The sequence below is a fragment of the Lithobates pipiens genome, unplaced genomic scaffold (genome assembly GCF_037356315.1).
Source record: "Lithobates pipiens isolate NorthernLeopardFrog02 unplaced genomic scaffold, aLitPip1_a1.2 Scaffold_28, whole genome shotgun sequence".
Classification (NCBI taxonomy): domain Eukaryota; kingdom Metazoa; phylum Chordata; class Amphibia; order Anura; family Ranidae; genus Lithobates; species Lithobates pipiens.
Genome location: NW_027507789.1, coordinates 206,083,565 through 206,101,745, shown reverse-complemented (window position 1 = coordinate 206,101,745; position 18,181 = coordinate 206,083,565). Strand labels below are relative to the sequence as shown.

General features: G+C 47.2%; 1 protein-coding gene across 1 annotated transcript in view; it reads left to right on the top strand.

Annotated features, from left to right (window-relative positions):
• Positions 1-1,436: 1,436 nt before the first annotated feature.
• The window catches only part of LRRC47 (leucine rich repeat containing 47), a 31,230-nt gene continuing 14,485 nt past the window's right edge, over positions 1,437-18,181 (top strand). The window contains exons 1-3 of the mRNA XM_077460364.1: positions 1,437-2,034; positions 3,628-4,077; positions 9,334-9,450. Of these exons, the coding sequence (XP_077316490.1) occupies positions 1,477-2,034; positions 3,628-4,077; positions 9,334-9,450 (1,125 nt within the window). The 5' untranslated portion in view covers positions 1,437-1,476. The remainder of the gene's footprint in view (positions 2,035-3,627; positions 4,078-9,333; positions 9,451-18,181) is intronic.

Genomic DNA, 18,181 nt, shown 5'->3' with positions numbered 1-18,181 from the left:
AAAATTGACGTCCTTTTCTTCCCACAAATAGAGCTTTCTTTTGGTGGTATTTGATCACATCTGCGGTTTTTATTTTTTGCGCTATAAACAAAAAAAGCATCAATTTTCAAAAAATACAATATTTTGTACTTTTTGCTATAATAAATATCCCCTAAAAAAAATTCAAATCGCAGATCGCCAACACTATTAGTAAAAAATAAATAAATAATAATAAATATAATAATAAAAATGCTATAAATCTATCCCCTATTTTGTACATGCTATTACTTTTGCGCAAACCATTCTATGCTTATTGCGATTTTTACCAAAAATATGTAGAATACACATGGGGCTGAACTGAGAATTTTTTTTTTTTTAAAAAAGCTATTTTTTTTTCTCAGTTCAGCCTGATATGTATTGCCTGCTAAAGATTGATCTGATATGACCAATGGTTCTGACTCCAGGTCACATCTTGCTTCCCATTATACTCTATGGGCATTCCACTCTGTCATTCGCCTTTGTTATGCCGTAAAAAAAAAACAACATTAATCCCATCTAATCTCAATATTAAACATGGCCACTGATATTTAAAAGTAGGTCTTTAAAAAAAAACAAAAAAAAAAAAAAACATTTATATGTCAAAAGAGTCTCTCACAAATTGATTTTTTTTTCCATTATTCTCTATGGGCATTCCATCTCCCTGTTAAAGTCTATGGGCATTCCATTCTGTCTTTCCTTTTAGTATGTCCCGTCCGCCCCTTCCTACTACACATACACCAAGGGGCAGGGATGCTTGAGAAATCATTGATCTAATATGGTCACCAGGTCTATGATGTCATAATGATGTCACCAGGTTAATGATGTCATAAGCTTCCCTTCCCCTTTGCTTATGTACAGCTACACAGGGGGAAGGCCCCGGACTCCGCTCATTGGCTCAGAAATGACAGCCACCTGGCGAGTTTGGCCAAACCCAAGCTCATTGCCAATCATCATCTGATAACGGCTATTTTAAAGGATGTGTAGAAAACATTACAGCTTTCCAGGCCTAAGTCATTATATCAATCAACACCCATAATTCTGCCTTCTCCAAAGCGACAGCCCATTATGCCCGGCTTACTGACATATTGTAAATCAGTTTCTCCTCACAAATGCAGAATAGACATTCCTGAGCAGCTCGCCTCTCTTTGCACCTTCTGTGAATGGGAAATGGATCCAAGGCTTGAGGACAGGCAGGTGACTGACAAGGCCCGTACACGCGATGCCCACCGGTGCCCGCCAGGGGTCGCTGTGAGGAGGTAGCGTCGCATCTCTCTGGTGGGCTGTTTAACGTAAGCGGCAGGCGGTGATTGGCTGAGCAGAGGACAGCGGCAGGCTGCGATTGGCCGGAGTGAAGACAGCGGACGCTGTGATTGGCCGGAGTGATGACAGCGGACGCTGTGATTGGCCGGGCCGTGTTTCCGGGTGTGCACGTGTCCGCGTACTATCCTGTGTGGAGTGATGGCGGAATGGCCGGAGGTGGAGCGGGCGGAGAAGGAGCGGAGGAGGGAGTTGATCCTCCAGGGAGCGGATGATCGGCTCCGGGAGAGTGGCGGGCGGCTGCCCCCGGCTCTCTTCTCTCTCTCCCTCCTGAATTATCTCCAGGTGAGCGGCTGCGCGGAGCTCCAGGAGGTTCCGGAGGAGATCGGCCGCCTCACCCGCCTGCAGAGCCTCGTCCTGTGCGGGAACCGACTGCGGAGCCTCCCTGGGGGAGTGGCGGAGCTCCGGGGGCTGAAGGTACTGGACGTGTCCGGGAATGAGTTGGAGGATCTCCCGGAGGCGCTGAGCCGTCTGTCCGATCTCTCCTCCCTCAATGTGACCGGGAACCGGCTGGAGGAGCTTCCGCGGGGGCTGGCCCAATGTACCCGCCTCTCCTCCCTTCACCTATCAGGGAACAGGCTGAAGACCCTCCCCCTAGGAGTGCTGAGCTCACAGCTCCCCTTACTGGCTGAAATCTTCGCCTCCGACAACCAGATCCGGGAACTGAGTCCTGACATCGCGCTACTCACCGGCCTCAAGGTACCGACCATTGGGACGGGCCGACGACCCGAGGGATGGGCTGGGACAGGGGGACCCATCGGACCGGAGGGATGGGATGTGGTGACCCGCAGGACGGGGTAACTCGTAGGACGAAGGGGGGGGGACCCACGGGACAGGAGGGGAGAGATGGACCGGAGGGGGGGGGGCATGGGACTGGAGGGGTGGACCGGGGGGGGGGGGGACACGCAGGACTGGACCAGAGGGGGGGATGGAGGGGGGGACCGGAGGGGAGGGACAGAGGGGCGACCCGTAGGAGGGATAGGATGTGGCGACCCACGGAGGGGAGCGACGGGGCGACCCGAGGGATGGGGTGGGGTGCTTCGTAGAACAGGGTGATCCGTAGGGCGGAGTGATGGGGTGACCCGTAGGAGGGATGGGGTGACTCGCAGGATTAATGTGTATGCAATCAGGCAGGCTTGTGCATTGCATGTCATTGGTAGACCAGAGGCAAAAAAGTTTTTTGCATAGAGTAAGGGAGGACTCTAACCTGTCATGTGTCCCCATTGGGGAGATTTCCCTTCACTTCTTCCTGTCCTGTAGCCAAAGCAGGAAGTGAGAGGAAATTCCAGGTTATTACCAGAACTAGTGTCCCCCATAGGAAGACTTCCCTTCTAATCCTGTTCTGGTGACAACACAAAATTTGGGATTTACTTTCAATGATACGTAATGATAAACGGGACAAACGGGGAATCGCCCCAATGGGGACACAGACAGCAATAACTCTGACAGGGTGGTATAATCCCTCCCCCTCCATCCAACAAAAAGAATGCCTTTAGATGTACATTAAAGTGGAGTTCCACTCAAAAGTGGAACTTCCGCTCATTTGGGCGGAATTCCGCTCTAAGTATAAATAGAAACCAATAATCGATGACCGTCCCTGTAGGTAGTGTCTTTTTTTTATTATTTTTTTATTTTTTTATATTTCTAGGTTTTCATAACAGCCAGCAGGGGACAGTAAAATGTAAGCTGATTGAGGGAGGGGAATGATAATATATATGCTTCCTATTGATTTGCAAAACGAAATCTATAGTTCCTTCCAGCCAAGCTACTGTGAAAGAACACATTTCTGGGCACCTTTTTAGATGTGCATATTCCAGGGAGGGAGCTGGTTGGTGTAGAACTTAGCTGTGCAGGCTTCCTATGGGTTGCTTGATTACATAGTTAGTCTGGTTGAAGAAAGACGCAAGTCCATCTAGTTCAACCAATCAGAGCGGCTCCTGGAATAGGAATCAAACAACTGGTGAGCACAGATCAGATCTGCAGCATCCAGAGGCCAGCAGTGAGGAATATGTTCATCTAAAGGGATGCTGGGGATGTGTTCTGTCACTTGGGCTCATCACTCCTCACTGCTTGCACTCTCTGCTTTCAGTGACTGTAAAGGGATATATTGAGGGAGCAGAATAAATTGTAGCCAATAGATGCAGGTGGAGATTTAAAGAAAGGATGAAACAAATGAGAATTGGAACTTTGACTATATATTTAATTGTTCTTTTTAGTTATGTTTATTGTCTCCGGTGTTCTCTGTGTGTCGTTTTGCTGACCCGTATTTACAGTCTCTCTTCTCCCCTGCAGACTCTGGACCTCTCCAACAACGAGCTCACTGAGATCCCCTTCCAACTCGCCGACTGCACCAAGTTGAAAGAAATCAACTTCAAGGGCAACAAACTGAAAGACAAGAGACTGGAGAAGATGGTGAACGGCTGCCAGACCAAGTCCATCCTGGAGTACCTGCGGGTGGGGGGCCGGGGTGGGGGGAAGGGGAAGGCGGAGAACACGGTGAAGGAGGACCCCAAGGAACGGAAGAAGAAGAAGAGACAGAAGAAGGACAGCGGAGGGGAGGACGAAGTGGAGGACGTCAGTAAGATGATGCTGAGAGTTCTGCACATTGCGGAGAACCCGCTGCCCCTCACCGTCAGCGTCACTCCCACCATCAAAGACGTCCGGCCGTATGTCGTGTGCTGCGTGGTGAAGGGGATGAATCTGAGGCCCGGCAATGCCCTGAAACGCTTCCTGACTGCTCAGGTAGGAATATCGCAAAATGTTATTTGCCGAAGGGGGGGGGGGGGGGTCAGAAGGGACTTGTGCCTGGGGCGCAACTTTATTATGTAGAGGGTGGCGGGGTGCACTGGGAGCTCGCTGCACAGAATCCTCCTCCCCTCTAGTCACCACCTTACCAGGTTACAGGAAGAGTGGCAGGGGCCAGCAGAGCGAAGAGCCGGGACTACACCTGGACAATATGGGACCTCCTTCTCCACACCAGGACTGCAATGTGTGGACGGCTCCAGATGTGTCCACCCAACTTTTTAAGGTGGGGGGGGGCACCTACCTGCACTCTTAGCCAGGTGTCTGCAACTGGAGGGAGGTGGTAGGAGGGGGTCTGTATTTGAGTCCTCTCTGATCATCTCCCCCCCCCCCCCCCCCCCCCCCAGCGCTCCCCCTCCTTTAAATGCTAAGGGAGGAGGGGAGGGTTCATGTGTTCCTGGATGGGGGTCCTCGCTTATCTACTGGAGGTGGGTCTTCCTATATTCCTGGGTAGAGGTCTCCCTGTTCTTGTCTTCAGCTGGGTCAGAAAGAGGTTCCCTCTGATCACTCCTCCTGGCTCAGGGCCTCCTTTAACTGGAGGGAGGTTCCTATGTTCCTGGATGGAGGTCCTCTCTGATCACCCCACTGCACCCCTGGATGGGGGTCTTTTTATTTTCTCCACTGAAGGAGGTGGGTCTTCCTACATTGCTGGGGCGGGGGGGGGGGGGGGTCTCCCTTTTCTTGTCTGTATTCCTCGGTTGCAGCAGAAAGGGGTCCCCTCTGATAACCCCCCTGCATCCTCCTGGGTGGTGGAGGGTCTTTATTTGGGTTCCCTCTGATTTCTTCTTCTTCTTCTCATGGACTTTCTCACGGACTTTCCATCCTAAGACCACTTCATCCCCAGTGGCGGGTAAGATGACTCCAAGGGGTGAGGGTGGAGAGAGTGAGAGGGTGGGGGTTCTACCTAAGGTCTGGCGGGAGCAGCCCAGGAAGCCCATGCTGCAAGAGACAGTGAAAAAGATTATTTGCTACCGCTGCCGGCAAGAGGGACATATTGCAGCCAATTGCCCCGTTGTGGATGAGCCTATGCAATGTGACTTTATAAGGGAGAGACGTCAGTCGCTGTTTGCGACAGTTGCATGCACTGCCATTCGGGGACCTGAGAAACATTTATGTAAAATGTGTATTAATGGTAGAAATGTTGATGTGTTGCTGGATTCAGGTAGCCTGGTAACATTGATAAAAGCTGAATTAGTTACTACAGAGGTCTCTGGGAAGAACAGGGTGGCTGTTATTTGTGTGCATGGGGACACCCGAGAGTATCCTGTAACTTCAGTGTTTTTTGAGACCCCCAAAGGTAACCTCTCTCATCAGGTGGGGTTAGTGTCTCAGTTACCACATGATGCTATTGTGGGAAGGGATTTTCCAAAATTCTGGGAACTCTGGGATTGTCCTGAGCCCCCCACTGGTGCCCCTATAAACCAGGAAGATGACCAGAATTCCTCTGGGAGTGGTGAGGACTCTCCTGAATTTCCCTTGTCGGTATTGGCGGGGGAAACTCGAGAAACTGGGGAGGAGCCAACATCGTCAGATGAAAACATGCCGTCTGTGGAGTTTTCGGATCTTGAGGTTCACAGGGAAAATTTTGCCACAGAACAGTTAAAAGACCCCACCCTAATAAAGGCACGGGAAAATGTGGTGAAAATAGATGGCGAGTTAGTGAACCCAGATAAGACTTGCCCTTATCCTTACTTCACTATGGAAAGGGACCTGCTGTATCGAGTGGCTCAAAGGGCAGAAGAAACCATTGAGCAACTTGTAGTGCCCAAACCTTATAGGAAGTTGGTGTTAGAATTGGCTCATGGACACATTCTGGGAGGTCATCTGGGGACAGAGAAAACCAGAGAGAGGGTATTGCAGAGATTCTATTGGCCTGGGGTCATGAAGGAAATAGAAAATTATTGTTCCTCCTGCCCTGTGTGTCAGAAGTCGGCACCTATGCCACATTTCCGTAACCCGCTGGTACCTCTTCCTATCATTGAGGTCCCCTTTGAAAGGATCGCAATGGATTTGGTAGGTCCGATAATGAAGTCCGCCAGGGGCCATCAGTACATTTTGGTTATATTGGACTATGCCACCCGTTATCCGGAAGCAATTCCTCTCCGAAATACCTCGGCCAAAACCATAGCCAAAGAGCTATCTCTTGTTTTTAGCCGCGTGGGTATTTGTAAGGAACTGCTTACGGACCAAGGTACACCCTTTATGTCCCGGGTTATGAAAGAATTATGCAAGTTGTACAAAGTGAAGCAATTGCGTACATCTGTGTATCACCCCCAAACAGATGGGTTGGTTGAAAGATTCAACAAAACCCTAAAACAAATGTTAAAGAAGGTGGTGGATAGAGATGGAAAGAATTGGGATTGTCTAATACCCTATCTGATGTTTGCCATTAGGGAGGTACCCCAATCCTCTACGGGTTTCTCACCCTTCGAGTTGCTCTATGGGAGACACCCAAGAGGGCTGCTGGATATCGCCAAGGAAACTTGGGAAAATGAGAGTTCTCCTCACAGGAGTGTGATTGAGCATGTCGCCCTGATGCAAGATAGAATTGCACAGGTAATGCCAATTGTAAAGGAACATTTAATCCAAGCGCAGTTAGCACAGCAGAGAGTGTACAACCGTGGGGCCAAGACCCGTACTTTTTCCCCGGGGGATAGGGTCTTGGTGCTAGTCCCTACGGTTGAAAGCAAATTTCTGGCCAAATGGCAAGGTCCATATGAAGTAATTGAAAAAATTAGCGAGGTGAACTACAGGGTTAGACAGCCAGGAAGGCGAAAGCCGGAGCAGATCTATCACGTCAATCTGCTGAAAGCCTGGAGGGATAGGGAATCCCTAGTCGCAGAGACTTTGTCACAAGTACAGCCTGATTGCTTAGTTCCTGAGGTTGGAATAGCAGACACCTTATCGAAACCCCAACAACAGGAGGTTAAAGAGTTTGTACTTCGTAACAAAGAGATTTTCTCTGAGCTTCCGGGACAATCATCTGGCGTAGAGCATGACATTATCACCCCGCCAGGAGAAAGGGTAAAACTAAAACCTTATAGAATACCAGAGGCCCGACGGGAGGCAATACGTGGGGAGGTTCAAAGGATGTTGGAATTGGGTGTGATAGAGGAGTCCCAGAGTGACTGGTCCAGTCCTATTGTACTAGTGCCCAAACCTGATGGGAGCTGGCGGTTTTGTAACGATTTTCGACAATTAAATAAAGTTACAAAATTTGACACCTACCCCATGCCGCGTATAGATGAGTTGATTGACCGGCTGGGAACAGCCCGATATGACAACTCTTGATCTCACCAAAGGGTATTGGCAAATTCCCCTGGCCGAGTCGGCCAAGGAGAAAACTGCGTTTGTAACCCCAGATGGGGCATTCCAATATAAGAGAATGCCATTTGGGTTACAGAATGCACCGGCAACATTCCAGCGGAAAATGGATAAGATTCTGAGGCCCCATCAGAAATATGCTGCAGCTTACCTGGATGATGTGATTATCCATAGCACAGACTGGGTCTCACATTTGCCGAAAGTACAAGCAGTCCTAGACTCTATCCGGGAAGCTGGATTTACGGCCAATCCAAAGAAGTGTACCATTGGACAGGAGGAGGCCAAATATCTTGGGTATCCTATTGGGAGGGGGGTGATAAAACCCCAAGTCAATAAAGTCGAGGCCATACAGAGTTGGCCACGTCCCAACAGCAAGAAACAGGTACGAGCCTTTCTGGGAATCGCTGGCTATTATCGACGATTCATTCCCCATTTTGCTTCTCAGGCTGTGCCCCTCACCAACCTGACAAAAGGGAAAGAGTCGGTTATGGTTAAATGGTCCCCAGAGGCTGAGGAAGCATTTCAGTCCTTAAAAACAGCCTTATGTAGCCAGCCAGTGTTGTACTCACCAGACTTCTCTAAGGACTTTGTTGTACAAACTGATGCATCAGACGTTGGGTTAGGAGCAGTGTTATCCCAGGTCTGGAACGGGGAAGAGCACCCAGTCATTTACCTCAGCAGGAAGTTGAAGTCCCATGAGGTAAATTACGCCACGATTGAGAAGGAATGTTTAGCAGTGAAGTGGGCTCTAGATTCCCTTCGGTACTATCTGCTAGGTAGGCACTTTGACCTGGTGACTGATCACGCTCCTTTAAAGTGGATGGCTCAGAACAAGGAGACCAATAGAAGGGTAAATAGGTGGTTCCTGGCCCTACAAGAATTTAACTTTACAGTTAAGCATCGCCCTGGTGTTAAAATGGGGAATGTGGATGCTTTGTCTCGGATACATGCGTGTCTGACTGCTTGTGTTACAACCCCAAGGTTGAAACAAGAGGGGGGGGTATGTGGCAGCAAGCAGGTAAAGTCACCTGGTTGTATCCAGGATGGGAAATATGTGTGTCCTAGATTCAGGCTTTATGCAGACCTTTACAATTAGAGGGGAAGAGTTAATGAGCCCAGCTGAAGTAAGTGGGCTCATTAAGACCTCTACAAAAAACCCCAGCATGCTTAGGGAGATGCTCCATCCTGGAACCAGTTTTGTGTGTATAGACTGGGGAGTGTGACACCTGTTCTGTGCGGTGAGTTAACGCCTGTGTGGCAAACCTCTACAACAGGGACAGGGACTGGGGCAGCACAAGGCTGCTCTCAGTTGTTAGACAGGGAATATAAGTGTGTAGTTAGAGGTCAAGCTGACCAGGATTTATTTTCATGTTTTATTTTTGTTTGGCTGTTATATGGATCACTGCATGTAGCATAAATAAACCGCATCTTTTGTTTTTTGCACCTACAACGCTGTCTGCTGTGCCTGATTTTGTGTTGTGAACCCATCCAGGGGGGTCACACACACCCGCTGCCGAGCTAACCCCTCACTATATATATATATATATATATCACAGATCGCTGTATAAGTGTGAATGGTCCCAAAAATGTGTCAAAAGTGTCCAATATATCCCCTGCAATATCACAGTCGCAATAAAAAATGCAGATCGCCGCCATTACTAGTAAAAAAAAAAAAAAATAATAATATTAAAAAATGCCATAAATCTATCCCCTATTTTGTAGACGCTATAACTTTTGTGCAAACCAATCAATATACGCAGAGGAAAACATTTGTTTAAAGAAAAATTTGGATATTTATTATAGCAAAAACTAAACTTCTCATGTTTTCGGTTATTTTTGGTTACATTGTTACAATGATGATTTCCTTTTCAGACCAAACTTCATGACGAGATGTGTGATAAGAGGACGCTGGCAACGATTGCCACCCATGACCTGCAGCTGGTGAAGGGGCCCCTTCTGTACGATGCCAGATCCCCCAAGGAGTTCAAGGTGAGCCGTGACTGTATTACACTCTTTCACAGGTATGCTGTCTCTACTTCTGGGAGCCTCAGCCGCCAGTATTTGTGCCATCGCCCGGGCTCCCTCCTCCTTCCCCCGCCGCTGAGCCAGTACGAGAGAGGAGCGGAGCCTCGCGCATGCGCAGTAGGGTTCCTGGTGTGAAGCCATAAGGCTACACTGCCGGGTTCCCTTACCTGCAATGGTGTCGGCAGCACCCGACAGCTGATGGAAACATCACCTGCGGTGCCGACATCGCTGGCCCCTCCCAGGACAGGTAAGTGTCCTATTGTTAAGTCAGCAGCTGCAGTATGTGCACAGTATGTACAGCTGCTGGCTTCTAATTTTTGCAGTGGTGGGCGGATCTCCGCTTTAAAGGAGAAGTACATGGAAAGCTCTTTTGGTTGTACTTCTTCTGTGGATCACAGGGGTGAAGTTCATTCTGCACTCCTGTGACCCGTTTTCAGAGCTGGTCAGCGCGGGTAAGGTCGTGACAATGAAGACGGGATCCGCCCACATGCCTTGACCATTACCCCGCCTCTCAACAAGCCAAACCCACTTACTCCGCCACCTCCAACTCTCCGCTCACCCCCCTCACTTGTAAACATTGAAGTCTTCTGTATGTACATAGACTGCTTTCCTCCCCGCGACACACAGATCCCTGCCTGGCACTCATGGCGGGTACAAGGGAGATGCAGTGTGATGCCTGGGTGCACAGATGCCAACCAATGATCTCCCTGCAAGTGAGAGGGAGATGTATACAGAAGTGGGGGGCTGGGGATGTATGCTTAGGTTGGGCAGGGTGGGGATGAGGTGTGTGTGTGTGTGTGTGTGTGTGTGTGTGTGTGTGTGTGTGTGTGCACGCGCGGGGGGGGGGGTGGCAGGGGAATCTGTACAGAAGCAGGAGGATGAGAGCTGGGGGGGAAATGTGGTGGTGGGGTGTTGGAGGAGAGCGGTGTACGAAGAGCGCTGGGCACTGCACCAAGATGTTTAGTCCTCGCTGGAAATCCTTGTATTGAGATTCTGGTCCACATGATCCTCAGGCTGGTGCTGCTAATACTGAACAGGGATCAGCCAGAGCTTGGGCCCCAGCACTCTGAGCCCTCTAGTTGCCTTGGACCCAGGAGGGACAGGTGCCGTGTTCAGCCTCTGCTGCAGGCAGCAGCCAAAGTCTATGGTAGGCTGCAGCTGGACAGAGCTAGATGATAGGTGTCGTGTTTAGGGAAGACCTACCTTACATGCATTCATCCCTGAACAGGACCACTCGGTAGTATAGCGTTCAGGCTGGGTCGGGATGTTGCACCACTCCCTCTTGGATGCACTAGAATGCCTGGGGGGGGGGGGGGGGACACCCTGAACCTAGACGGCCCGGTGTGCCAGGGGCCTAAAGTCTCCATTGTCTGCTGGTTGGACATTTTTATTGGCAAGTACCAATACTGATACTTTGCCATTTGCATCCATGCAAAATGAATGGGTGCAAATTGCACTGCAAAGAATTGCATACTATTTGAACAGTAATGCGTTGTGATTCCCCACACGGCTCCTGTGTGAATCCAGGGCTTGTCATAGTGAGTTCAGCCTGAGTTCACACAGGAGCTGTGCGGGAAACTGCATGCGATTCTTTGCAGTGCATTTTGTGCCTGTTCATTTTTATATGGATGAAAAACGCCCCGCAAAGTATCAGTTTTTGGGTATTGGGAGCATTTTTCACAAATATCGGTGCATCCCTAGTTTTCTACCATATTCAATAAACTGGACTGTGGTATTTTACCGGGTGTAAAAAAAAAAAAAAAAAAGGATGTTTCCAACCCACAAGATGACCGACCGACCTCAGTGCACAGCGACGTTGCATGATTATAGCGCCACCCAATGCATATTGTCATAAAGACTTCATCAGGGGTGCGGTCTCAAACGTGTACGAAGTCTTACATTTTAGTAGGGGGCGGAAATGTGTCAATCAATGGGTATGTGTTCCAATAACGCTCCTGTGGTCAGAACCGGAAGCAACGCCAGACGGTTCTGACCGAGCTGCAATATATGTATGACGTTTTTAGGTTTACATCCACGTTGCATATACAGTATCTGACAAAAGTAAGTACACCCCTCACATTTTTGTAAATATTTTATCTTTTTATGTGACAACACTGAAGAAATGACACATTTTGCTACAATGTAAAGTAGTGAGTGTACAGCTTGTATAACAGTGAGTACACCCCTAAGTGAAAATGTCCAAATTGGGGCCCAAAAGACCAGTCTCTGAAGGGAGGGGATCATGCTCTGCTTCAGTATGTCACAGTACATGTTGGCATTCATGGTTCCCTCAATGATCTGTAGCTCCCCAGTGCCACCAGCACTCATACAGCCCCAGACCATGACACTCCCACCACCATGCTTGACTGTAGGCAAGACACACTTGTCTTTGTACTCCTCACCTGGTTGCCGCTTGACATCTGAATCAAGTAAGTTTTTTTTTTATCTTGGTCTCATCAGACCAAAGGACATGATTCCAGTAATCCATGTCCTTAGTCTGCTTTTCCTTAGGAAACTGCGGGCTTTCTTGTGCATCATCTTAAGAGGATTGCAGACCAATTTGTTTTTTGTTTTTTTTGTTGTTTTTTATATATTCTTTAAACTTCAAGGAGGTCACAGAGTCAAATTACACACATCTTCATAGTTACATACAAACATTCATCGGTTCTCAGCCCATCTTATTCTCTACCAAAAATACTGTTTCCCTAGTTTAAATAACTGAGAACCCTTTCTTATTTATCTCTGCTGTTAATAAATATTCCACTTTCCCTCCTTTTATTTTTTTTCCCCCCTACCCTCCCCCCCTCCAAAAAAAAAAAAAGAGAGAAAAAAAAACACCCATCCTGCCTCCCACGAATACAATTTACTTAATCCCACTACATGGTGGTTTCCTTATCTTTCCCTGTTCCCCAGCAGTTTCTTTCCCTCTTCTGAAGAGAGAAAAGCATTCCATACCGCCCATATCCTGGCATACTGCTCACTTCTGTCCTGGGCCGAGTATATTAAATCTTCCACAGCCCCCACCTTCCTCACTTTATTTAACCACATTGCTATTGTTGGTGGTTTAGAATCTTTCCAAGAACGGGCAATACATCCCTTGGCCTCATTAACCATGTGACACAGTACTGAGCTCTTATATTTTCTTATTGGGATATGTGAGAGGTGCAACAGAAAAAAAGCCGGGTCATCCAGTATTCGATATTCTGTAAATTTTTGCATAATTTTTTGCACGTCTCTCCAATACTGTTTGATCCTGGGACAGGTCCAGAAAATATGTAATAAAGTCCCCCGTCCCCCGTTGCACCTCCAACATTGATCTGAAGCTCCAGGGGAGAACCTCTGGAGCTTCGATGGGGTATAGTACCACCTCGTCAACAACTTGTAATTTAATTCCTGAATTCCAGTGCAGATTGATGTGTTTAACGAGAGGTAAATCATCCTCTGACGTTGATCTGATAAGAATGTCCTGTCCAAGTCCCTTTCCCACTTTACAAAGCATGGCATCTCATAATTATCTGGGGGGGCTATAAGCATTGTATATATCTTTGATATCGTTCGAGACAGAGGTTCCTTCTCTTCACAGTATATTTCAAATCTAGTTAGATCTCGTTTATAGTTTATTGCTGGACCTAGTGACTCAAAAAAGTGCCGAAGCTGCATTGCCTACCACACCTTCACTTCGAATTGGCCCCCCTGTTGAGTCAATATGGTCACTGTTGGCCAAGAGTTAGATTGCAGAAAATGTGATACCTGCATATACCCCTTTTCCCGCAAGCTCTCAAAGTCCCTCCTCTCCATTCCTGGTTTAAAACTGGGGTTACCTAGCACCGGAACTAATGGGGAATGTGCTGACGAGAATTTAGGGTTCTGACTAATTCTAAACCCTATTTGCAATGTTGGGCCTATAAGAGGATGTTTTTTCATGGATTCCGGTAGTTTTGTATAGCACCAAATCGCTCTTCGGAGAGGTACTATACACATTTCTTGCTCTAATTCTATCCATATCTTAAATTCTGTATGCCGGCACCAGTCGATAATCCTCCCAATATGAACTGCCTTATAATATTTAAGTAAATCTGGTACTGCTAAGCCTCCGTCTCTTTTTAGCATGGTCATCCGGCTTCTACTGATCCTCGGTCGCTTACCTGCCCAGATAAATTTCGTAAACACTGTGTCTATTTTACGGAAGAAAGCAGGTGGGATTTCTATCGGTAGGGCCTGTAATATATACAGAAATTTTGGCAAAATACTCATTTTAATGGAGTTGCAACGACCAAACCATGAATGCCGTCCCTGTTGCCATTTCTCTAACAATGTTCTAACTGCCTTAAGGAGCGGGGGAAAGTTCATCTTAAAAGTCTCCTCTATCTTTACTGGGATCTGTGTGCCCAGGTATTTTAAGGCCGTCCCTACCCATTTAAATTTAAAATTGGGTTGTAACACTTGTTGTTTTTCCCGGGGAAGAGCTACCCCCATTGCCTCTGACTTTGAATAATTGATTTTAAAATTTGCTAATGCTCCATACTCTTCTATTTCCTTCATTAAATTTGGCAGTGAGATATGTGGACTGACCAGTGAAAACAGCAGATCATCTGCATAAGCAGAGATTTTATAGATCCGATCTCCAACTTGTAGACCTCTAATATCTGGATTTAGCCTAATTTTATTCAGTAACGGTTCTATCGAAAGGGCAAACAGCATAGGAGAAAGTGGGCACCCTTGCCGTGTTCCATTTGAGATTTTAATCGGCTCTGAGAGTACCCCATTGACTTTAACCAGAGCTTGCGGGGAGGAGTATATTCCAGATATCCACCTTATCATATGCTCACCTAGTCCCATATGCCTCAGTACTTCAAACATAAACCCCCAGTTCACCCTATCAAATGCTTTTTCTGCATCTGTACTTAAAAAAATAGAGGGTGTTCTAGTTTGATTGGCATAGTGGACCAGGTTGAGTACCTTAACCGTGTTGTCTCTCGCCTCCCTAGTAGGGATAAACCCTACTTGATCTCGATGTACCAGTTGGTTTAATAATGGTTGGAGGCGAGAGGACAACAGTTTGGTAAAAAGCTTCAAATCACAGTTTAGCAATGAGATAGGCCGGTAACTCCCACAATCCGCGGGATCCTTCCCTTCCTTTGGAATTACCGAGATGTGCGCTCTAAGTGCATCCTGGGGGAGGGCCGCGGCTTGGCCGATCGCATTAAAGGCCTTTAACATATGCGTACCTAAGATTGGGAGGAAACTCTTATAATACTGGATTGAAAATCCATCCGGCCCCGGTGCTTTCCCCTGTTTAACTGTTTTCATTACTACATTTAATTCCTCTATCGTTATAGGGGCTTCCAGTCTACTACGTTCCGTGGAAGAGAGCCTACATAGGCCTGCTGCTGATAAATACTCCTCCATTTTAGCCTGGGGTACTCGGGGTAGTGACAAATTGTATAACGAAGAGTACTATTCTCCAAATCTCTTAGCTATCTCACTGGGTCGGGAAATCAGACGTCCATTTTCCCCTTTAATATGAGGGACATAAACCATCTTCCCCTTTTCTTTAAGTTTCCCTGCTAATGCTTTGCTACACTTATCCCCTAGTTCATACGTTATTTTCCTGCCAAACTGGATTGCCGCCTTCGCTTTACATCGGAGATCGGTCAGCTGTCTCCTCAGATGTGCCAACTCATTTCCTATAGATATAGTTTGTATATTCTTGTGGAGAGTCTCCAACTTCTGAATTTCGTCTGCTAGTTTTACCATCTGTTCTTCTCGTATTTTTTTTTTTAATCGAGAGCCATGTTTAATCAGCACTCCTCTCATTACTGCCTTATGCGCCTCCCAAATCATGCCCGGGTCGCTCCCCGGGGTGTCGTATATCTGGAAGTACACTTCCATTTCTTTCCCTACATCTTCCCGTATTTCGGGAATCTGCAACAAACTTTCATTTAGCCGCCATTGACGCCCCTTGGATAGAGCCGGGCCCGACATGGATATCTGTAGTGTCACTGGTGCGTGGTCTGACCAAGTTATATTTCCTATCTCTACTTTCTGTACTGATGGCAATAAGTAATGGGGTATCAGAAAGAGATCAATGCGGGAGTAAAGTTGATGCGGGTTTGAGAAGAATGTATAATCTCTCTCTCCTTCATGTAACAACCTCCATACATGCACCAAATGCATCTCTTGCAGCTTCCGCACTATCTTCCCCCTGACTCCCTTAGGGACTGATGAGACTCCCGATGATGTATCTTCCTTAGGGTTTAGTGGTATATTAAAATCTCCACCTAAAATCACTTTCCCTTCTGCAAATTCCATTAATTTAGTCAGAGTTTTACTTATAAAGTTATCTTGATGTACATTTGGTGCATATACAGTGGCTAATGTAACGTTTGCCCCCCCTATTTGTCCCTTTATAAAAAGGAAGCGTCCATCTACATCTTTCCGCATATCCAGAAGAGCCCAGGGTACCCGGTTCGAAATTAAGATGGACACTCCCTTAGACTTCGATACTTGATTATGTACATGGTATGCACAGGGGAAGAATCTATTCTGGAGATACGGAAGGTCGCTCTTTTTAAAGTGTGTTTCTTGTATGAACGCCACGTCCGTACTGGATCGTTTTAATTCATTAAGGAGTATTTTCCGTTTCTCCGGTATATTCAATCCTTTTGCATTTATGGAAGTTACCCTTATCCCCTCCATCTTTCAGAGGGATATAGAAAGGCAGTAGTGGGCAGAAGGAAAAAAAAAAAAAAAACCCCAATCTTTTCTAATCTAAGTCTAACCCCCCTCCTATCAACCCCTAAGGGAGGCACCCCGCTCTGAACCTCCAATTATACGGTTCGCGTGGGTGCAGACCTATTTAGGGGGTTGGCTTGAATCGGCCAGAGTGCTCTACTCCTATACCCTCCCTCCAGTCTCCCCCTTTCTCAACCTTTACTTTCTTCAACTGCACAACACATTTTATTTCCATATTGGGAGTGATTCTCCTCTTTTACTATCGTAGTCTCCCTCTCTCTTCTCCATCTTTCCTCCTCCTCTCTCTTCTATTCCTCTAATCTTTCCCCCCCCCCCCCCCTTCCCCCCCCTTCCCCTCCCTTCCCCTCCCTTCCCCTCCCTTCCCCTCCCTTCCCCTCCCTTCCCCTCCCTTCCCCTCCCTTCCCCTCCCTTCCCCTCCCTTCCCCTCCCTTCCCCTCCCTTCCCCTCCCTTCCCCTCCCTTCCCCTCCCTTCCCCTCCCTTCCCCTCCCTTCCCCCTCCTTCTCGTTCCTGGGCCTCCCTCTATCCTCTCATACTCTTTTTTTTTTATCTTTTCCCCTGTCCCTTCTATATTTTCTCTTCCCTTGGCTTCTATTTCCTCTCTCTCCACCGCCCCTCCTCTCCCCCCCCCCCCCCCCCCCCCCAAAACCCCCCTCCATCCTTTCCTTCCTTTCCTTCTCCTTTCCCTTTTTTTTCCCCTTTTCTTTTTTCCCCTAGAATTTTACTTCTTTCTTACTGCTTCCCTTTCTTTAACTTCACTCCTCTTATTACCTCTAACTCCTATTCCTTCTATTCAATTACTCCGCAGGTCCTCCCGTCCTATGAACCTACCAAACTCACCCTTACAGTGACAACGTGAATTGGAGTGCCCTTACCCCTCACCCCCTCCCCCCCTTCGCTATCTTCTACTTTACTTCTCCCCCCCCCCCCTCCTCTTTACCCCACCTCCCGCTATTTCTCTTACTCACCGCTATCCTCCTACTTTACTAAGTGCCCGTGTGGGTTTCCTTTTTTTTTTTTTCCCCCCCCCCCCTCTTTCCCCTTCCTTCTTCCCTTCCCCCTCCCTTCTTCCCTTTCCCCTCCCTCTTCCTCCTATCCTATTTGTGTTGTTACCTTATCCTTTCTTGTGTTTCATTTTCACTTTCATATTTTCATAGACAGTATAATGACTAAATACCCAAACCCCCAAAAAAAATAAAAAATAAAAAAAAAGAGGGAGTTTTTAGATCCCTCTGCGGTATGATGGAATTGAGTGGTGAAGTTTTCTGAAGGGGTTTATCTCATTCATCGATCAACTTATTGCCTATTTCCAGTTTTTGAAGTTTATTGAAGAAGAGCTTTTTTTTTTTTTTTGGGGGGGGGGGCAACTGGGGAGGGGAAGGACCATCATTCCCTACTTCACTCATTTACCGAGGGATTTAAACCTTTTTTTCCTTGTTTTTTTCTTGCCTTATACATATTAATATTATATTTCCTTCCCCCCTTTTTCCCCTTTTCCCCTTTTCTTCCCTTTCCCTCCCCCCCCTTATAGACTTTTATACATTTATACCCCCCTCAATCTAGGTCCCCCCCTGCCTAGAAAAAAGAGGGGGACCAACCCCCGTTAGTGCCAATATTCCCATTATTACTCCCAATGCTACCCAGATGTATTCTCGTGCATTCTCATAAAAAAGCTGTGACCAAAAAAAAAAAAAGTAAATAATTAAATGAAATTATATATTTCCCCCCCCCTATTAACTCCCTTAGAGAGGAGTGGGCGGATAGCACCCCATTTTTTTTTTTTCTTTGGGTGTTCCCGCCGAACTTCTCTTTCTTCTCTAAACACCAAAAAAAAAAAAAAAAAAAGAGAAAAAAGATTAATCAAATAGAAAAACATTTTCCCTTTCTTTACCCCTTCAAACTAAAATCAAAACCAAATGTGCAACTACATCACTCTCTCAA